General features: G+C 39.6%; 1 protein-coding gene across 1 annotated transcript in view; it reads left to right on the forward strand.

The window, feature by feature from the left end:
• Nucleotides 1-23,640, forward strand: part of arap2 (ArfGAP with RhoGAP domain, ankyrin repeat and PH domain 2) — a 115,942-nt gene that overhangs the window by 66,872 nt on the left and 25,430 nt on the right. Inside the window, 4 exon segments of the mRNA XM_051075709.1 lie at nt 2,966-3,091; nt 12,282-12,426; nt 17,514-17,616; nt 18,278-18,476. Coding sequence (XP_050931666.1) covers nt 2,966-3,091; nt 12,282-12,426; nt 17,514-17,616; nt 18,278-18,476 — 573 coding nt within the window.

A 23,640-nucleotide genomic window follows, 5' to 3' on the forward strand; every position in this document is an offset into this window, starting at 1 on the left:
GATTTTATGGCTACATGCTACTAGCTAGACTGCTAATGGACCATGGATGATGGGGCTTTTGTTAGGTAGTTTTTCATTTTGTTATCACTTACAGACTTCATTTATAATAACCCTGTTGGAGATCCATTTTCATTTTGTCATTTAATCAAATAGTATCACTGAGATCAAAGAGACCTGAAAACAAATTACATATACAGCATCACAACAAAACAGTCATCACAAACGCTAATTGAAACATTCATAAGTATTACTAAAAATAAAGTTGCTCAGAGGAATTAGTGTCCCTAATTACAATATGTTTTGAAGTTCATTCCAGTAGTAAAGTGCATATAGTAACACTGGAAACCAGACTTCCTGAGATGAAAGTTGGTATGGGGAACTTTTAAAGCTGACCTAACTATGCTGATATGACTCAGCCTGGTCCATGTGAGACAAAAGGATTCGAATTACATTTACAAAATATTTATTAGTTGAAATTTAGCTGCACATTTTAAAATGACATTAGATCCCATCCTCAAAAACATAAATATCTTGTAGGCAATGTTCTTAAGGGATTACATAGGGTTTGATTTAGGTTTGTCTGTTGAATGAATAAATGGTTAATGAATAAATAACCACACACAAATGTCTTTGAATTAAGTATCTGACAAGTCAAGTCAAGTCAAGTCAAGTCAAATTTTATTTATATAGCGCAATTCACACAGAAGTTATCTCGAGACGCTGTAAGTAAGTCAAGGTACTTAACATCATTGATGGAAATATCATTTAAAAATGATGATGCTATAGAAGCATACTTGATTTACAAGTATAATACAAGTTCTTAGATGCATTAAAATGTATCCAAAATGGACTTTACTTTCATGTCATTGTCATTTTGTGAGATAAGAATTCAAAAAACATTTCATTTAGCTGCTTGCATGTGATAGAGGTCATCCACAGAAATAATGCTCACACATATTCAGAATAAGTTGTTTTCTTAAATTAACTTATTGTTTTTCTCTCTGTGGAATGGTATGTGGCCTTGAGATGAAGCGTCAGTGGTGTCAGTAAAGGGTGGAAATGTTGCTTCAATTAAAAGTGGTTTCAATTAAAGTTATTTTACCTTGCTTGATGAGAGAGCTGGAGGTAGTGAAGATAAAATCTCCAAGATATTGCCAAGGCTCTGGCAGAAAATTGAACCCCAGAATTGAGGCTAATTGAATTTGAGAACGATAAGGTTGAATGTGGGGAGCTCTTAGAGCTAGCAAGAAAGGATGAGTAGAGGGAGTTTAGAGGAAAAATGGGGGAAAATGAGCGAGGAAAGCTTCTAATTTAAATGGACAAAGATGAGGAGAGGACAGAGCGTAAAGCTCATTTAAACAGATACAGTACATGAAGGTTGCTGCACTGAAATACTCTCAAAACACCTTATCTCCTTGACTTTGCAAGACAATGACCATGTGACAAAGTCATGACCAAATAAACAGGAGTTTGTATAATCATGTTTTATGCTGCTTGTGGGGAAAAAAGGATAATACCGTGCTTCTTTATTGATGCCCACAGGGAGAAATACTCTCCACATGGAGGTCAGAGTGCAGGTTGAAGAAGAGCAATCATGTAGCTGGTGGGGATTGAGTGTCTTGCTTAGGGACACTTCAACAGCGCAGCAGCATGCCAACACTAGGCCATGAATGCATGTTTTCTGGTTGAAGGACAATCTCTGTAGTCAGGGATTTTCCGTGAATATGGATGGGAGACAAACATAGAATCACATCTGGGATTAGCGCTATCTTAATCTGGGAACATTCCCACATTCCAAATCCAGACCTGTTTTTCATAGTATAGGCATGTGATAGAAGCTGGATAACTTGAGAGATAATATCTAGAAAATATGTGCAGTTGTTGCAGTAATACAGGCATAATATTCTGTCCGGCAAAGTTTGAAACTAAATAAGAGTTGATTGAAATTTACAACCATTTTGGAGGGTGTAGTTTGAGGTGCTGTTGAACTACATTACATTTTAGAGAGAGATGTTTCTGTTATTTAGCCTATCCTCCTATAAATACATAAATCGTGCTTCTACAAAAACTGACCATAACCTTCGTGTTTGCATGATTTATTGCAGGACTATATTCAACTGGATTAGTTTTGTCTAAGTGTACCTAATAAACTCGCTACTGAGTGCATACATTGATCAGACAGAAAATTAAAACCACCAACAGATGAAGTGAATAACGTTGACTATCTTGTTACAATGGAATGTTGTTCTGGGAAACCTTGTGTCCTGACATTGTTCTGGCTGTTACTTAACACATACCACCCACCTTAATGTTGTTGTAGACCAATGGCAACAGCACTCCCCAATGGCAGGGGCCTCCCTCAGCAGAGCAATGCTCCCACCGCACCAAGAAACTGCAAAATGGTTTGAGGAACATGACAAAGAGCCCAAGGTGTTGACTTGGACTCCAAACTCCTCAGATCCTGACATCAGAAAAATAGTTAATAGTAATAATAATTTCAGCCCTAAATATAATTAGTATACCTATTATGTTGCCTTAAAGGTATATAACTCTTCTGTCCTGTGAAACCCATGTATCTCCAAAACATTGTTAATGATAACAGATCTGTTTTGAGCCATGTGATGATGCGTTTTTCAGATAATCCAATGGGTTCTTAAATGGTTTATTTAAGTTAAGAGATGAAGAGGTATGAGAATTGTCTCAACTGATAATGGGACAAATAATCTTTAAGTTTATTTGAAATTGTCTACATCACCAACCAGAATGGTTGCCATTGGATAGTGCTTATACCAGGATTCACTGGAGGCCGAGGACAGTAAAAATTGTATTTAAAAATATGCAGGTGGAGATAAAATGGTTACACAGGCATGCAAGTAAAGGAACAGAATGGTACACGGCCACCATTATATTCTTTGGGGAAAACCATTTCCTTGCTCATCGACTGTGTCTCTGTCCCCCTTTGTAGATTTCCCCCGACTCGAGCAGTGGTCGGAGAACCCCTCCCTGTCTGATGCTTCCCTCTTCATGGATGGCTTCCTCTACATCTCCTCTGGCCCCGCCAAGTCGACATTGGACCGCCGCGGAAGAGATGGTGAGTGTAAATGCCGCTTTGCGAAACCCCCGGCAAGGCCAATCAATCAGTCAATCCGTTTGTAAGCAATTTAAACTGCATGTTTGTCAGAGGTCTACTCCAGTTAAGCGCTGATCGATCAATCAGTGTCAGTTTGTCAGTTGTCAAACTGCCAATCGTTTAATCCCTACACCAAACAGTCCAGTCAAAACGATCAATGAATCTGTCTTTCAAATGCATTCTGCATCAGTCCTCTGGGAATACTTGTCAGACAGAAGCATGTTCGTAGATGACCCAGCAGTGAATGCACTTCGGAAGCACAGGGTAAATTAGGGTCAGGATAAGAAATAAAAATAAATATTATAATTTTGGTACAAGTTCTCTCTCAATCTACCTGAGAGAAGCTTCCTCCAAAACTTCTGAGTTCTCCCTCTTTTGTCTTCCACGGCACTTTGAAACTTTTAATCAGGCTCCATTTCGCACCCAGACTCCTCAGCTGCTGCTGCACCTCCTGCTCTGCAATGGTCCCACTTCTCCAAACAGCTGGAGCGTTTCAGGGGCCCATGGGTAATTAGGAGAAAGAGCCGGCTTTGGATGCTTCCCCTGGGGGAATGGGGTTATTGGGAAGGTGGAGGAGTAGGATGGAGGATGGGGAGGGGGAGGATGGAGGAGGAATTCGGTGGGGGGCTGACAGCTTGTAGCTACCTGCCACTTGAATAGGCTGAATCTCGTACATCTTGGGCAAGACATCCATCTCCATTTCCATCACCCCACACATGCTGGACTCTCATTGGTGCTTGTACATGCTGGCTAATGAACAGGACTGAGGTCTGGGAAATTGCCCCTTAGAGGAGATAGGGGGGAAATTTATATGAGTGTCAATTGGAATTCTCATTATCTGTACAAATGGAATTCATTTTCATTTCATCTGTTAAAGGATAATCCCAATATAGTTCAACCCTTGTCTTAATTTCATAGTTCTTGTGCATAATTTCTTTTGGTTATGAAAATACTGCACCCACCAAAGTAATTGCTGAGTTCAGGGAACATGAAGTCTAATGGGTCAAGTGGTCAGACAATCAGCTGGGTTTAGAATAAGTTGTAATTATCTACACCACTTAATACTTTGGTAAACCTGAAAGTGAGTGTACCTGAAATGCAGCTAATGAATCCTTGACAAATTATGTTCACCATTGTTGTCTTCTCTCAAAGCCTGTAAAGTAGTTTGAGTTTCTTGCCCCATCTTACTTGTTTTTAGAAATGTTACCATGTTCCCACCAATTAGCCTGGTGATTAGAGTATTATTTTTACTGTTTAAACAGAAAACTATTAGGCAACTATAAAAGTAAACTATAAAAGGAGAGACCCACATTTTAATAAATCTAATTATCCAAGACTGACATTTTATTACTTAGTAAAGTTGTTTGGAAATAAATGAAATGTTACTTAATGTCACTTTATCCTTCACCTCCCTAAACAGAAAATATTTTACAGAATACAACTGCTAAAGACATGACTATGTGACATGACTGTATGAATACATTAATTGACTATAATGGCAACATTAATTTCTGAAATAAACATATGTCATTCTGAAGTTTAATGCTACATCAACACTGACATAATGTCATCTTATAAATTCATCTTCCTGCTAAATGCTACACTTTGTTCAGCCAATAACTTTGTTTGATGTTTAGAACTGGACACGTAACGATGTTGATGAGAGCTGAGAGAGTCAACCAAAACAATAATGCTGCAGGATTCAAAACCACAGCAATGACTCTAAAATGGTCTTTAGAGCTGAAAAGAACTGAAGAATCTGGTGAGAATTCTCTGTGGGTTCAGCTTTCACATTGCAAAAGATTTAAGAGCAGCTTTAAATAACCATTGTTCAGGTAAGCATGACTCCTTATGCTATAGTAACTGCAGAAAAAGAGCCCTGCTGCTGTTCTTACAGAAGCCAATTGGTAGTACAATGAGTGGTTTGTTCTACCCACAGCGCAGTGAGTTCTTGACTTCAGATGGAGTAACACAACAGGTGTCCATTTTGTATGGGTCCATTTTATCCACTGTTCTACATTTTGTACCGCTTATAGACACCACGCAGTTCCAAAGTCATCTCCCCTCGGGTGAGTGCTCGTAATATTTCGGCCGATAAATACCTTTTTATTTCATCTATTATGGAGAGTTTGGCTTTTGTGCTTTAATGGCGCTTTAACTGCAGCTGCAGCTATTGAAAAATTCAGAGGGGTTGGGTTTAAAACTCAATGCGTTCCAACTTCTTCAATCATGAGGAAATGCTGTCAGGACTTTGTGAGCACGCAGGGATGAGGTATTTTTGAATGTACTCCAGGATGCCTTTCGCTCCCAGGCTAATGGTTTGATGGTCTATAGATACACCCAAGTTCTTAATAATTCATAGGTTGTGCTCAGGGCTTAATAAAAGCACTCTGCCACAGTTTCTTAAACTTCGCCTTTTTTTTTTTGAGACCAACTCCAATAGACCTTTATACTTCCACTGATGGGAACTAAATTCGGAGTATGACATAAATTAATTTGGCAAGCAATTTTGGTAATGGCCTTGATGGAGGTGGCATGGGGGGACCATTGTCCTGGTCCACCATAATGACACAAAATCCAGTGCTGCTGTGCGTTTAGGAACACTGTGCTCCTGTCTAGATGGGAATGTAGATTAGGCTTCCAAAAACAATATTCCTTGTTTTATTTGTGCTTAAATCAAGGTTGAACTGGTTTATTCTCCACTTTATTTGCTGTTCTGTGGAGCGCCTCTCCATATCCGGTTTACACAGTTGATTCCAGCGTAAATGAAGTCACCCCACCACCACCATCCCCATCCACACCCCCACCCCCACCCGACCCTCAGAGGAGTGACTCATGCTACACTCACATTAAAGAGTGTGTACTTGCTTTGTGCATTTCCCCCTGTTGTGTTTCTGTGTGCTCGCGGGAGACTTTGGGAGGAGAAGGGCGACAGTAGGCAGTTACTGTCTGAAATGGTGAGTGGCAGCAGGGAAATGGCACCCCTAATTTCTGATTAGTTTTATCTTTTCCTCATCAGCGGTGCTTTTTTTTTTTTCACCCACGACAGTAACTCACACACTGCCAGAGAGAGAGTGTGGGGGGGTGGGCGGGCAGAGAAGTAGAATTGTGTTAACAGTTTTATTGAGGACACAAATCTGAGCCCATATGAACAATTCAATTATTTGCAGCTACAAAGCTGGAGTCAAGTTTTTGATAATAAACCCAATCTTCTTTCTGGTGTACATTGAGAATTAGTTGTCAAAGAATGTTAAATCATTGGAATTTCTAAGTAGTCACATTTATGTTATTCTGTTTTATATTTTATGAGAAGTACACAGAGCCTATTTAAACAATTTGTCTTAATCTAATATGCTTTTCAGAGCTTTTCTTTGTTCATATTACTGCGCCTTCACTTGTCTAAATGTGTGAGTAGTGCTGTTGCTAAAGCCAAAAATACATGGCAGATAGAGGTTTTTTTTTCTTTATCGTATGCCATATCTGTTCATTCCTCCCTGTAATGAAGTGGGCTGTAATTCTGGCACAGACAGATCGTTCAGATCCCTTCAGTTTCTCGATTTCCATTTCCAGCCCCCCTGACAAGCTGTCCAGCAGATGTCTTCATCACAGATATTTTAGTCTGATGGCGAGATAGGCAGAAGATTGGCGGAAAGGGGGGAGAGGTGGGAGAGTGAGCGAGGGTGATTCAGTGGAAAGGGGCACAGCCTGCTGTTTTCAATGCATACTGAAATGGGTGTCTGTGCCATGTCGATAAAGAGTTTAGGGGGACATTGGGTAAATGTGGAAGAATGCAGTTAAAATGAAAGATTGAGACACAATCAGTCAAAACTTTTGAGTAAATATGTTTCTATAACTTTGTCCATTCAGTTGATGAACAATAAGTCAGTTTAATTGCCTCATTGATGACTTGATTAGTCTAATCAACCTGCTCATCTTGCATACTTGGAGCATTTAGCGTGTTTCACAAATTGCAGAAGTGAGAGAGGAGGTGAGGGGAAAAAGGCAGAAAAAGAGAGACAGAAAGTCCACATTGTAAATTTAAAGGCCTTTTTTCCTCTGGAAAATGCTACACGGGAAGCACTCTTGGCATACGAGCTAATTGGCCTAATTTAGCTGGTGGAGGCATGTACCACGGTTGGCTTCCGCTAGCGTTGTCTCTGGCGGCTGGTTGCGGACTCCCGTGGAGAACGGCTGGGCCACGGGGCCGTTGCTGTGTGTGGGGAACAGCTGGCAATGGACGCAGCTGCTTGATTGTAAATCAAGCACTATTGTTCCCCCCATTGCACTGGTGCTTGTGTAGAAGCTAGTGGTATCCCATTCGCTAAGGAAATGTTGAACCACAAACAAAGACGGAAGAAGGATGCTTGAGATTCGGTGATGTGCAGGTTTTTGATAAAGCCAGTTTCCTGGTGGAATATCTTGAAGGAATGGAAAGGCATTCACTGCTGCACGAGGAAGCAACTTGTGCCACAGATTGCAACATAACAAAATAATAGTGACATTCAACAGAGTAAAACACATTACAGCTATTCCACATTTACACTGTAGTCATGATGGTACTGAAATGGCTGTCATACCACTGGTACTGGTTATATCTAGGGTCATATTAGTACTTTTTTTTCTGGTTTGAGATGTTCTTTTACCTTCAGGCCTCCATGAAAATGTGTAATTCCTCTCATAGCTCCTTCTGTCCTCTCCTTAATCTACCAAATCCCTTTTATTAATTCACAATTGAAACCCGAGGGAGATAACTGTATCTGAAATTACATTTGTCAAACATTTCTTCACCTTTTGCCCCCTGTTTAATTCCCTGTCCTTTCCTAACCCTCTGGCCTTATGTGGGCATCTGTACCTGTGGGTGTGCAGGCCATTATTAGGATAATTCCTCAAAAAATTGGTTGGCTGAGAAGTGAGCCCATTCATGTGTCCATGCAGTCTGGACCCAGGATCCCGCAGCAATTTGCTTCCTGGATTCGCAGTGGGATTTTTAGTGTCTTTGTCCTTGGAATGGAGAGCAGATTAAAAACATTTTTTTCTCCTTTTCTACAGTGTAGATGAAAGATTTTGTCAGACACTATTCGTTCAAGGAGACAGGATCCTGATGAGAATGAAATCTATTAATATTTTTGATGTATTAGGACATAAGAGTCCCCTCATATACATATTTCAAGGTCTGTACCGTTTGGGACTTTACACGCCCTTGACCAGCAGTTCCCAACAGTTTTGACCCATGACCCCTCAAAATGAAACCCTGTGTCCTGCCCGCTCCATGTCAATGGTTGTATATGTCTATTGCTTTAAAATCTTTGTTTTATGTAGACAATTTTTAGGGATAGATTAATCTAGTACAACTTTTTTCTTCTCTAAAAAAAAAAAAAAAAAAAAAAAAAAAGTGAAAAACGTCCTTTACAATTTCTTAAAGCCCAAGGTAACACCTTCAAAGTCCTTGTTTTGTCCAATCAAAAGTCCAAAATCCAAAGATATTTATTTTACCATCACAAACAAAGAAATGCTCCAAATCTTCAAAATTGAGAAACTGACACAAAAGAATGTCGATTTTTTTGTTTGAAAAGAAACTTAACCATTAACTGCAGCCAGGCTGAAGGTTCTGAGAGGCTGAAATGGTCTTTGTAAGGAAAACCAAACTGTTAGCTAGGTTAACAAAAGTTTTGTACAACAATGGTGCTTGATGAAAAGTCAGAGGAGTCATGAAAATTCCCAAACACTATGAATGACTGTACCAAGTTTAATGGCCATCCATTCAAAAGTCTGTGAACCACAAATATGATCCTCATGGTGAGATTAGAGGCAAAGTCAGGGCATCACCAAAGTCATTAAGTGCCATCCTCTGGGTAGCATGATTGGCTTTAGCAAAATTTGTGCCAACAAATCCATTCAGTAGATATTGAGATATTTCACTGGATACTTGAAATAAATTTAACCTTCTGGAGGTGCTGGATCACTTAAAGTCAGCCATTGCGATTCTGCCTCTGGGCACCATGAATGTTTATATCAAACTTAATAGCAATACGTCCAATAATTGTAGAGATGTTTCACTCAAAATGCCAACAAAAGTCAAAAGTCAAGTGATCACGAAAGTTGGTAACCTTTATCCTCCAGGGGGGCATGAATGTCTGTATAAGATTTCCTTGCAATGTATCCAACAGTTGCACAGTCTGGATTAACTGGCTCAGTGACATTGCCATCCATAGAGCAGTGCCTCTAGGTTGGCTGAAAAAAGATTAAAGAAACACATTTAAAACAACATAAGCATGCGTGGGAGATTACATTTTTTCCGCCTCTCTGTCCTGTTTATCTTGTGGCCCCTGCTTGGGATCCATTGGCCCCAGACAATATCTGTTTGTACTTGCCATTACATCAGTTGACACATAAGCTAAACAGCCTAATAACCTCTGCAACCACAGGAACCATTATAAAGCAAAACGTCTAGATAATCAATGACATTACGGCGTTCTAGCAGCTTATGGTGGCAATTGACTTCAGCCAGGAAATCAAGTGTGCCTCTTAAGAAGATGATTGTGTGAGGGTTTCAGATTGTGCAAATGAAACTGTTCAGTTATTACCCTATTAGAGGTCGGACGCGGGGAAGAAAGGCAAAATTACTGGAAAATATGGCACAAAACAAGAATTTAACTATCCTCCGGTGGGAAATGATGGACATGACATTTTCTGCAAAAACCTCAGCAATCCACTAACACATTTGCAGCGGAAGTGAAGTGCATTACATTCTTTTCTGTCACCTAGACAACACTGCGTCCTGTCCGATAGATTGGACTGGTAATGACTTTAAATACCAGAGTGAGCCCCCCACCCACACACACACACATACACACACACACACACTCTCACACACTCACACAATCTTGCTACATGCATGGTTGGTCTCAGATAGGGATGATGATGATTCTTCAGCTGCTGGAATAATTCTTTTGTTGAAGAGAAGTGGGGTCAAAAGAACATTATTTTTAAATGCCACAGTAAGCAACTAGATATTAGTCATTTTGCAGTTTTAAAGCTGTTTGGAGAATCATGTCCAAATTGTTTTTTTTTGTTTTTTTTTTCAGAATAAAGACAAAGAAAAAGTCATAAAGAGCCATACAGAGAGGCAGCGCAAGGGTGAATAGAGCGAAACTGACATCCTCCTTTCCTATGCTTATCACATCTTTTTTCTTTTAACAGCCAGTTGTAGACACTTCCTTTTTTATTGGAACTATATCTGTTCCTTCAGAAACATCACACAGTTGGCAGAGGAATGCGCAATTAGCATATTCATGAGATGAATACAGTGGAAACTTTGGAGTCGCAAGCGACAGGGGGTGGGGTGGGGGGCTGTTTGTGTGTTTGTGTGCGTGTTTGTGTGTTTGTTGCGGAACAAAAAAGCAGATGGCACGGTGACTTTGAAAATCCAAAATTAGGTATGTTTTCATGAACTTCATGCTCATTGGCTATGTAAATCGCACAGTCAGACAGTCATGAAAGACAATGCTGTGTGTTTTCCAGCTTTTCCACTGAGATCATGTTTGTTGATTGAAATCTGTTCAGTACTTGGAGTCTCTTAACTCTGTTTAATTCTTTGCATGTGCCCTCACATACAGTTTGCTTGACTCAGTTGTCCTCTAATGGACTAAAAAGATGAAGTACTTATTCAGAATGCTTTAATTTCAATGTGGATGCAAACAAAATCTTGTGATCCTCAGCAGAAAAGTTTTAATTTTTGTTTGGTGCATGCTATGACTTGTCATCTTTAGACTGTATTTTCAGAGTACAGATGTTGTTTTTCTAAAGTGTTGTGTCTTGGATGTTGATTTTGGAGGGATGTTAGCTTGAAATACTGGCCTTCAGGTGGTATGATCTTTTACATTCACCTGGTTTGGTGTCACATAAAAAAACTTGATTTTTGAGTCAACTTCACCCTTAAGAAGAAGAAAAGTAGAGGCTGCTGACGCTGCTGCATTTCCATACATCCATCCATGTGTGACAGCTGAATGCACAGTGTCTTATCTCCGAACTTTTAAACGATTTCTTGGTTGTGCTGTGTTAGCTTGTAGAGAGTCATTAGCTGTGTTAAATGGGGTTGGAGTGGTGCTAATTGTTCACAGACCAATCACTAACATTGCAGGCTCTAATTAATTTCTTTTTCTGACTCCACAAACAATAGCCAATTTGTTCAATTTTATCAGTATGCAAATGTGCGGTTCCACAGTAGTAATCCAATAGTGGCACCAGACTTATTGGAGGGTTCTAAGTACATAAGGAAATGAGCAACAAATTGTGTGAAGTTAACATCAGATCAAGTTGCAAAAAAAAAAAAAAATAGCAGACTGTCTACATGGCACTTAAAGTGGGGCCTTCTGACTTCTGAAATAGGAAATAACACACTTGAAATGTTAGATCTATAAGTAATAAAGACACCTTTGCTCATTTCAGTATGATGTGGGTTTTTTTTGCTGCTATAACCTTACTAGATCTGGTATGTCCAGTATCCTTTGGTGGTTAATTTTAGCTAATGGTAGCCAACTTTAGATAGATATTGCTGTCAATTTTCTGTTTTTATAATTCTTCTCTATTTTTATGCTACTGTTTACAACATTTTAGCACATCACAGCATGACATTTCACTGGGTTTATGACAAAACGAGTCTTCAGGCACAGTGGTGCTTTAAGCTAAAATGTATCATCAGCTGCTCTGAACTAGCCCTTTAATAATGTGAAAGGAATAGTTTAACATTATGGGAAGGGTGCTCATTTGCTTTTTTGCTAAGTGCTAGATGAAAAGACAGATCTTAGATCAGTATAGTTAAAGTTCAGCAAGACTAGAGACAGGAAGATACAGCAAACCTGGCTCTGTCCAAAGGTAACAAAACCTACCTACTAGCACCTCAACAAAGTGATTAACATATTAAATCTTGTGTAGGGACAACTTAATACAGGCTACATACCAGTCCTCTAGCTAAACAAAAAGGAGCACAACCATTAGCTGACACCACAAACATTTGTTGAATGACTGAGGTGAATGGACAGGTATGTTTTTGAATATACTGATAAATTTCATCTTTTGTAAGAGTAAGTATACAGAATGTGTGTAATCTCTGTATATTTCTAATGAATGGGTGATTATGTGTGTATTTCAGACATGGTACGTCGGTGGTGTACCTTGGAGGGCGGCTTCCTGAGTTACTATGAGAGCGAGCGAAGTCCATCGGCCATCGGCAGGGTGGATGTTGCCATGGTGGTTAGCCTGGCTGTCAGCAACACAGAGACAATGACTGGAGCTGGGTATGAACACACAGATATAAATGCACTAACACACTATGCATATATTGCCGTCGTTTAGTGAAAACCTTGTATCTCCAAAATCGACTCTAAATCTTTGAGGCAAGATCAGAAAAGGTTTGTTTTTGTAGTTATTTCATAAAAATATTTCCTTCACCTAAACTTTGAGATATCAAATAAACTACAGAATTACAAAATTGAAGTGAAACCTTTAAAATCACCAAAATTAAACCTACAGTGGGTTTTAGAGTATGAATATTAATAGATAACATTTAATATTAATCTAAATCCAGTGCATTAAACAGTAATTTACATATAAATCAAACTTTACAGCTGTTCAGCCAGGTTATAGGGAACTCATTGCATCTCACAGCATTGAAATTTGCTCTCAAACTCACACACACACCCACACACACACACACTCATTTGAAATACTTAATTTGCATCCCCTCTGCTAAATCATAATTTATATGTGACTGCTGAACCTGCTTTAAGGACACGTGTGCCATAAACACACAAACCCCCTTTTAAATGATTTATTCTCTTTTATTTGACTAAATTACAATGTCGTGCTCATGTAATTCATATATTACAGTGTCAACCTGGTTTAAGGACATAAACACACATGTGTAAACTCAGGAGTTGTTTTTCTTCCTTGTCATATGTCTCATTAGCATAATCTGAATTTGAGCATTATTCAATTTAACAGAACCTTTCAAGGCTTTATGAGCGCTATATTTCCTGTTTACTTAGGCAGAGACGTGGGGCGAACGACATGTCTTTAACTGCCCTCCCTCCGCTCGCAGTGCTGGTGCCACCTCCCGTATCGCTTCCACCTCGCTCTTCTCTCCGATTATGATTCGGCATTAAAAAAAAAAAAAGTTGCTCTGGCGACAAACTTTTCTTTATTTCTTCTGGAACTGTTACAAACACACAAAGAAGAAGCAGATGTCTCGATCCTTTCCTCTTCACCCTCTCTACCCCCCCCTGCTCCCACTGGAGCGTACTGTATGTGTGTTTGTGTATGTGTGTGTGTATGCTCCAGCTCCTTAGTGAGGAGTCTGGTAATAGCTTATGATTAAAGCATAAGCCTGGTCCTTAATGACAGCAGCAGATGTTATGAAGTGGGAACAATGCTTTTATTTGTAAATGTTATTTATACAGCTATTAGAAACACATCTGGCCAGCTAAAACTATGACCTTTCTAATGAGGTGAACACATAGACACTGCCGTGACAGGCGACAATGATACCATTGCGTGTGCTCTATCTCTACAAACCAACAGTGACATGTACCATTTTTAACTTAGCACGTACATCCCAGTTACAGGTCAGGCCATCGCCCCCGGAAACGCTATTATTTCTCTGTCGCCAACGCTCATAATGCCCGTGCGTTTCACTAGATTAAACTCTGCCTCGCTCCCTCTCCCTCTTTGCAACTCCCAGCGTTCCCAGCATGCCCGCGCGCACCAAGAGAGCGGGGACGCCTCACCTTTTGACTGTCTGCCGCTCATGAATATTAACGTATGCAGATGACACACTCCCACCAGCAGCCTATCGCTGCTCTACAGGAGGCTGTAGGTGTCGTTTCCATTAAACACAGCATTTGGGTAATTTCACCGTGGCAGAGGACACCGTGAATTATAGTGTGGCCCCGACACATACGTTCGCTAAAGTTGTATGAATATTACAAACCCTCTCCTAAGGAATTAATGCAAAGGCAGTATGTTGGCTGGTGATAAGTTGGGGTTTTCTAGGGACTTTTTTTTGACTCATCTGCCTGTTTCAACAGGAATATTTCCAAGTCAATTCTGACCTTCAAATTCAACAAAAAACCTTGGAAACAAACCTTTTTGCTCTTTCCCTGTTTTTCTTTTTTTTTTGCCTTTTTTGGCTGCTTTTTGCACCATTTCACTCGCTCTTGTCACTCTCTTTCTCACTGTCTTCCTCTCTCACATGCAACAAAAATAGCAGTTTTTTAAAGACTTTCAGGTGCTAACTTTGCCAGTGAGATGGGCTTTATATATATGAGGGCTGGGGAATTAAGACTTTCTCTGAGCACACAAAAGCCTTAAGGAGAATATAAAAAGCTGCAGAAATACTATAGATAACTAATGCATGTTGAAACCACAGGTGAATCTTGTGCAGCAGACTCCTCCACAAGGAAAAGTGTCTGTAAGCTCTGTCAAATTTTACTCAGCAACAAAAAGTACTTTTCTAGCACACTCGAATAAGTGCACAAGCGCACAATTTAAGCGTACTTAAATTGGAAACTTTAATCTTGTCTGCAGTAATTAACCTCTTTTCCTCTTTCTCAGCCAGTATCAAGTCCACTGCGTGTTGTGTTCTGCCCATGTCAACAATGTTGGTGTGAACTGTAGAGAGTACATCTGGTTGCAAATGACTAGTGCTGCTTTGGTCTTTTTTTTTCTTTTTTTTTTCCCCAACATAAAATTAATACCAGGCAATAGAAAAGAAAATGACAGATTTTAGGAAGTGCTGCAAAACAGTTAGAAAATTCTCTCATCTACCAAAAACATTGTTGTTGTTGTAACATTGTTTCCAACAGTTTCTAATAGCAAGGTATCTACAGTCCTTAAAAAGCACTGAATTCAGTTTCCTTAATCCAAAAAAAAAAAGGAAAAGAAGATGTTACACAGCCATAAACTAAAAACTGTGATTGTTGTGACAGTGGATTGTGCACGCGAGAGGCTGCTTAATACTTTTATTGTGGAGATTCAGTCGGCATCATCAGACCTGTAGTAGCTAGGAAACTCATGGTCTCAGGTGTTGATTTGACCAAAACTTAAATAAATTAATCATTTTTAATTGATGAATCCATCCATTTATGTTCTGCCACTTAACCAGGTCCAGGTGTGACTAATTTAATAAATTATATCATTAAGAATCATTGCCATCCTGAGAAGTACTGAATAAGTGTCATATGAAGAAAAGTGTCAACCATATTGTGCCCATTGGTTTTCCATCACAGATTTATACTTTGGCCACAATGATCATGAAAAATGTTTTACATTTTCTTCTAAATGGTTTTGAAAAGTCTTGCATTTGACTTGTGTGAACTGTCTGACTTCTTGTTGCTGTGCATGGATTGATAAAGCTATTTAAACGTAAGATTAAACAAACACACACACAGGTAAACCGGTGTGCTCTCTCACAACAGAACCTGCTCTCTCACTGCACCATGAGTATTCATCTCTGACGCAGCTAAAATACACCTGTTTGGTTCAGTGGTCCAGTAGCGTAGTGGTAGGGGAGAAGTCTGATCCCTGACCAGTTGCATATTGATGCAGGTTTTGCAGTAACCACCTTCTGGTCTTGCCTACTTCCCCCCAGTAAGCTGTGTTTTTGCTTGCGTAGAGCAGGAGTGTAATGTTGGATAGGATAAACAAGAGAAAGCAAGACAAGAGCTGGTGAATACAAAGTAGATGTATAGAATCTCATAAATGCGACTGTGTGATGATGGCTCTGTGATCTGTCTTTTTTAATTTGATGTTATTATTTCAACACCTTTCACTCTTTCTCTGTCTTTCTAGCTCACTTTCTCTCTCTCTCTCCCCCACCTCTCTCCAGCCACTCCCTCCCTCTGGGATGCTCATAATGCAGCGTTCATCTCTTATTCCTCTGTCTATTCCTCTTGTCCTTCCTTTATTATGATACCATTTGCCCAGCATGTTGCCGTACCCTTCCGCTACTCCCTCCTTCGATCTCTTCCTCCGGGACCCCCACACCTTTTAACAAGCTCCCGCACACCTGCCAACGAGAAGGTAGTGGGAGAGGGGTTTCGCGAGGAGAGGAGGGGAGGGGAGGGGAGGCGGGGGTCACGCGAGGGCACACAAACACCCGTGTCTCGACTGTTCCCCTGACACGCGTGAGAAGAGAAGCGACTCAGCGCTGCCGTGACCCCTGGTGACACGGCACCTTAAACACCCATCGCTGTAGCATTTAGAGCCTCCCTCGCCGTAGCGCGCTGATGGAAAAAGGAGCTACCGCTTGGCAGTGTGTTCAAACCATTAAGATAGTGATACTCTGACCTCTGTACCTTCTCTGAGAGTGAGAGAGAGACAGAGAGAGAGACATAGAGAGAGGGTGGAGGCTGAGACGACGGGAGGAGACAGACCAACAAAGATTAATAGCTGCCTTTTCAGTTCTGACAGCAAGGATTTTGCCTGCAAGTGTGTGTCTGTGTGTGTGTGCAGATGAATGAGTGTGGGAGTAAACGTGTGATCCGTTTCTTTTTGAAGGATTATGGGTTTCATACTGTAAATGCATACAGTTTAATGTTCAAATACAAACCCTGGTGGGTGCAAGTCCTTCACTGACTGACTGACACATTGTTGAAATTCGCAAGCATGACAATTTTAAGTCTGTACATCTGAACGGCATTACCTTCTAAAATGCTGTGAACAAAGCTACTGTATATTGATAAACAAAGCCTACTTTGCTGCTCTAATTAATCTTTTTTTTTTTTAAATGGTGAACTAGAACCATTGCCTCTCACTTAAATTTCATACACAGATGTATTGAAAAATGAAAGGTATGCTTTTTGTTCAACAAAGAAATACATTTTAATAATAAATGTTATTTAAAATGTTCAACTGGTTATATTCTCTGTACTGTAGTAAAGTAATTTTCCAAAATGCAGTGCTACTCAAGTTCTTGGCTATGTAAGTCACTACACATCACCAGACCTCCTCCTTTACTTGCCAAGTGTTTTCTCCAGTGGAGGAAAGCGATGCAGGTGCTTTGCTTCTAGTTCTATCACCTCTTTTCTTCTACTGAAGTTAGCATGCTAACCAGCCAGCCCCAGCCTCGCCGGCCTGTCTCATTGCTTTTGAATGGTGACTAACTGTAACGTCCAGAACTCTAACCTCTTGTATTGTAAACACAATGATAGCTAAAGCTCTTAGTGAAACTAAGGTGTAAACTGTTTTTAAGGTGTAAACTGAATGTGTGTTTTTATTCTGTGTTTGCAAATGTAGACAGATAGATGTTTCTTTGCCTGTTTCCTGTTTGTGCATAAGGACATTTTCCATTCCAGATATCTAATAGTGAGCTGTGCATCTGTGGCAGGGCTGTGTTTACTGTAGAGCTGTACCTGCAGACAGAGCGAGTGCTGATTGTCGGAGCTGAAACACAGGAAACGCAGCATGACTGGATCCAGGCACTAACAAAGGTGACACACTTTGCATACAACACACACACACACAAGCAAAAACACACTTATTGTCATTGTTTCCTTTTATAAGTTTGTTTTTCACTTAACTTACAAAGAAGTAACTGTGAATGTGCCTGCAGAACTACAGCACATCCACCTCATACTTTTTCATTCACTCTGCTGCTTTGCAACACACACACAGCTGCACTCATTGTCCTCAGTGAGCCCCTTGGTGCTTGTGCTTTTTTCAACAAGACAAGTAGTCTTGCTATCTTTTCCCCCATATGCTGACAGGATCTTGTATTAACACCCTACATAAATATGTCCGCAATTCCCTTTTTTATCTCTTTAATCCCAGGCAACCCAGTCATAGATAGTGCGAGGTGTAGCAGCATTAGTTCATATGTCTCTTCATCTGGTACCATAGGCCCTTCCACACCTCCGTATTTCAATTTGAATCACAGAACAGTGGCCAGGCAGAGCCGAGCAGGAGGGAGGGATATGTACTTGGAAAATAATTCAGCTGAGGACTAGACACTGTGCAAAGGTTTATCCCTTCAAGAAGATGTTGTGTTGCTTGTGTTGTTTTTGAGGTGACACACCACGATGTGAAGTTTCACACCATTAATTGTGAAAGTTTTTAACTTGCAAGCCTGCTCTCGCTTTGTCTGACTTGCAGTGTTTCGTCCCGTCTAAAGTCGAGGGACTGGTGCAGAAAGACAGCGAGCTGATTGGCAGACTCCACTACAAAGAGGGCCATGACCTGTACCACTGGAGGATGGGCTGGTTTATGCTGGAAGGCTCTGCCCTGCACTTCAGCTCGGGAGAAGAGGAGGGAGAGGAGGAAGTCCTTCAACTTAAACAGCTACAGGAGCTCAGTAAGAATGCTGCTTATTTGCATTATTATTTTCCATTTCTAACTATCTTAGTTCTGGGAGCTCAGTTCAACAAAATTAAACTTACTATATTTGTCTTTTATTAACACTTTAAAGGTGCTATTTGTTAGTTTTTGCTAGTGCTACTTACCAGTCAAGAAGAAATGTTTGGCATATAAACTTTATTCCTTTACTTGCCAAGAGCTGTCTGGAAAGCAAACCCAATGTTAATGTTCTTGTTTTGCCTCTATTTCTATCACTTCTTTTCTTCTTCTGAAGTTAGCATGCTAACCAGCTAGGCCCGGCCTATCCTGTCATATAATTCCACTTAGCGTCCAGTCTGCCCTCAGTCCAATATAAGAGGATGAAGAGGTATTGCTGTACCAAGGGTGTACTCTAACCTCTTTTCTTGTAAATACAATGATGGCTGATGCTTTTGGTAAGTAAAAAGCTGTTAATGTTAACATTGGGTATGTAGCAATTGCAAAAACGTACATAAAGCACCTTTAACTAAGTCCTGTTGGAAACATTTCCTCAATATACTTTTTGTCTCATCTTACAAAACCTCTGTTTTTCCTAAGTTTAAGTGAAACATGACACTTGCACTGACACTGAAACACAAGACAATCTCACATTTGTGTAACCAAGTATTTTTTTTCAAGAGCGGCTAATTTGTTATATTATGTTTTGAGTCATGTACTTGTGGACTCTCCACTCCTCTTAGTAGTGGGTGAAATGCTTTTCTCTGATTGTTCTTTCCTCCTCATCATGACAGTCCTTGACTTAAGATTTTTGGGTGCTTGACAGATGATTCTGTCTAAAGTCTAAAGTTACTGCAAAACAAGTTACACAACCCATCAGAAAACCCCTGAAGGTTAGCGCTTCCTAAAAAACCTTTAGGGCTAATTTTTAAAAAACATCCACATTCTGAACAGGCAAAGAAACTCCATAGTCTTGCACTACTACAAAAAACCCATTGTGTAACATTCGAAGAGTGCTGTGAAGACATGAATGCTAATCCTTGAATATATATATATTATGGTCCCCATTTTTTCAAATGTAATACTTTTGTACTTTAAGATGTTTTATACCATGCAGTACTTTACCTCTGTGAGCATATTCTATTGATTGTGCCATATTCATTGAAATTAGTTATTTTCTTCAGATACGGATCTATTCTATTAAAATATACATAAAAGAAACACATTAAACTAATTTTAATGCAGTTTTTGGTTAATACATTTACCATAGCTCTGCCCCAAATTGCCACAGTTTAAATGACCAAACTGTCCCAATCTTAAATTGCTTTAGTGGAGCTTTAATCGACAATAAATCATATTTCTATAAACCCACAGCAGAAAGTTACCATGTTTATAGTTGATAGTGTCAGTGGTCAGCTGCAGTAATTTCTGGCTTTTTAAAATGTATTCCCATTAGTTTCCTATACTCTCTGTAATTTGCAAAAAGCTACCAATCCATAACACCCTTCTACTACTTGCATTTATAACTGCTTAATGATGTTGGAGGATGCATGCAAGCGGCTGCTGTCTAAAGACATTTTAGCGTCTCACACCATTACACACTTTGGTTCAGTTGCTAATTGGCTAGCTTAGTCTTCCATTATAAAAGCCATGCTTGGAGGGGACTGGAGGAGAGAAAAGATGTGCCATGGGCCAGTAAGTGAGAAGATCTATTAATATGAAGTCAGTAAAAGTCAATATTACATAATACATCAACAAGTGAGCATCAGTCAGGATAATACTCAGGTTTCACTCAGTCTGTTATGTTAGCGGGCAGTGTAAACGGTGCTAAATGACACCTGGATATATGTTTTCATGAGTTTTGCCAATGTCTCCACTTGACATGGCAAATAGGAGTTACTTAAAGGACAGTAAATGGGGGGAGGCGGCCAGTAGAGATTGAAGGCTCAAAAGTTCACTCACACTTTGGCAGGTAATAAAGATTTTGGAACATTTCAATTGATTGCGCCAGTGTGATGTGCGCGAACAGAAGGAGGGGAGAATCATTGGATCTTTTTAATCCATTTACAGCTCGACGTGGATCAAATTGCGCAAAGTGCCGCCCCATACACTCACCTCGGGCGGGATAAAGAACTGCAGCGGTGCTCATTTTTATTCCTGGCTTTCTCAAACCATATTTGTCACAGCCGGGGAGCCGTCAGTGCCACGAGGGACTGTGTTTTGTCAGGGGATGGTGGGTTCTGGTGCACTGAAAGGATTCCTTTAGGAATCACAGTCTGTGACATGGGATTAACTGTTATTTTCTCTAACAGTGACACCGCCACATGAAAAGTGGCCCCGTGTAGCACCGAGGGATTAAATAAATACACTTTTCAATTAAAATCGCTACACGTTTCCAACATGCAGCACTTCGTACTGCATCAGGAGTTCATTGTGAGTGTGATGCAGTCTGTTGCTGGTTTTTCGGCCTCAGGCTGATCATTTCAAAATATTTTCTCAAAACTCTACAAAAGGGTTTTCTTATTGAAGGTAAAGTGGCAGCTCTGATCTTTAGCTTTTATTCATTTTATCCTTAATTGCCTTGTCTATCATTTAATCTCCATTTGTCTCCACCCTGTGACTAAGACAATTTTTATTGCCTGAAGCTAATCATTCAAAATGTTTTATTGATCTGTGTCAATTGCTCAATATTAATTTCTCTTGACTATGAAGCACTTTTCAACTTTGTTTTTGGAAAGTGCTAAATAAATAAAATAATTCACAAATAAAAAAATAAAAAAAACAAACAAACAACAAAAGAAGGAATCCTATCTCCAAAGAGAGTGCACTACCTCCCAAAATGGCTTCTCGGGCGCTTAGCTGTGTACTTGAGAGAGGATTGATCTTTTTGTGATGTCGCGTGTCAAGATGTCTGCCACACAAATAACTAGAACCAAAGTAAAATGAGTGGAAAATGACAGATACAGTTGGATAATCATTAACCTGTCACTGTGCACAAATCAGCCCTCCCACCCAGAACTTTCCAAAATGAAAGGTTTTCAAACAAGATAAGCACATTAACTTTGAACTCATTCAGTGCAATTTTCTCAGTGGATTTCTCTTAAGGCAGTGGCTAAATAGAGAGGGAAAAAAAAGTTAATCCCATTGCTCTGCTCAGTCATCTGAAAATTATGATAGGCGTCAGCACAAGACTGCAGTCCAGCATATTTAGCAGTCAAATTTCAGTGTCCACACAGAGGTTCATTTAAAGTCAAAATTAGATTTTTTTTTTTTTTAGATACATAGCTCAGATATCACAGCTAACACAGCAAGAGGAGTAACTTCCAACGCCCAATCCCGATCTGATTGATATTTTCCAACTTTTTGTGATAGTCCACAGCTGCAGAGTACACACTCTGAGTGCAGTAAAGTTGATAAAACTATCCCACTGTTGCTAAGATATTTTATGACTGATTATCAAAGAGCTCAACTTGCACTTTAAATAGAGTCCTATAGTCGTCTGCATTAAACAATAACTCTGCTGAGTGTTCCAGCTCCTTTCAGGTAGCCTTAGTTTTTTAGTTGTTACCCTGGGAGACAACAGTGGTATTTCCATGTATTTCCACTTTTGGTGGAAAATTAGGGACTAAGTGTTCCTATGTGGGCTGTAAGCTTTTAAAACCCTCTGGATTACCTGAAAGATGAATATGATTGTTTTTCCTAGCTCATAAAAAGATGATATTTTGGAGATTCGTAGTTTTCACAGGACAGAGACATTATGGGATATTTAGTTTTCAGTATGGTGTACACCCCGCATAGTATTTGGAAGCCTGCATAAAGCTTCTGGATGATCATCATATCATCATATTACAGATACATCAATATCAGCATGTATCTCAGAAGATAAGTAACAATGATTTTATTTTATTTATTTAATTATTTTCCAATATATAGTTTGTCCAGCAAAGAGGACAGACATTTTTCTATGGTAACATTTCCCATTCGTTATATATCTCAGTCATATTTTTAAATAACAAAATTAAAGGCATCCTTATCATAAATGTGTATGTCTGCATTTATGTTAAAAAGCGATTATCAGCTGATAAATTGTTATGTCAGTATCAGTATTTGTTGAGCATTAGTGTTTCTGTGGCAGCACATCGTATTTACATTCCTTACCCTGGGAGAAAAAACGCTGGATCCCTCAACTGCTTCCCACCCATGAACGGGGCTAGTTGTGCTCATTGGAGATCCATGCTGGTAACTGAACCTAGGTCTCTGCACAGGCAACAGGTCTGGTTGTATTGGGAGTTTATCACCTCAGTACCTGTCCACTGAAAATATGCACCAGCAACCTAAATCCCCCCTGATTTTTAGAAGGAAAAAACATAATGAAAATCTCTTATAGGACGCCCAGTACAAATTCTGAAGAAAACAAAGCCGCAGACTTCGTTCCTTATCGCACAAACATATTAAGTAATAAAAAAAATCCCACGGAGCTGCAAGATGGATAAAAGAGGATTGCTGTGTGTTTGTTTGAACAAACGATGACAAATGTGTTGCATTTACCTGATAACACTGTTAATAAACCTCTCTCATGTCAATATCAATCTCTGAAGTTCTCCGCGTTTTTCTCTTGTTGTTAATATCAGAATGAAATACTGTGCCCTTGAAAATCTGCCAAAGAAAGTAAAAAGCAAATAATTTGTTAAGAGAGACTTTGGTGAATTAATTGTTTTTGCTGTTTAACTCAACATTCAAAGGCCTATACAAAGGGTCCACTAACCAAAATAACACTCTTGTGTGAAATGTTTTTACCAGTCCACTTCTCCTCTTCAAACAACAATCAAATATTTCTCTGTCAGTGGAGATTATCAGCGTGTTTACTAAAGACCTGGATGCAGAGATTGTGGTCTTTGGTAGAAGAAACAGAAAAGGTTGTTTTTCTGAGATCTAATAATTGTGAAATGGTCTGTTTAAGATATACAGTGTCCTTCCACTTAATCACATCATGGGATCTGGGGAAATGAAAATATGAAGCTACCGCCAGGAGCCGGTTAGCTTAGCTTAGCATAAAAACTGTGAACGTACATCTAAAACTCACAAATTAACATGTTATATTTTCTTTCTTTAACGCAGGCAAAGGAAACAGTGTGAAAAAGACATACTGTAGTTTAAGTTGAGCTAACCAGCTACCATGCAGACAT

The sequence above is a fragment of the Lates calcarifer genome, linkage group LG14 (genome assembly GCF_001640805.2).
Source record: "Lates calcarifer isolate ASB-BC8 linkage group LG14, TLL_Latcal_v3, whole genome shotgun sequence".
In the NCBI taxonomy this organism is placed as follows: domain Eukaryota; kingdom Metazoa; phylum Chordata; class Actinopteri; family Centropomidae; genus Lates; species Lates calcarifer.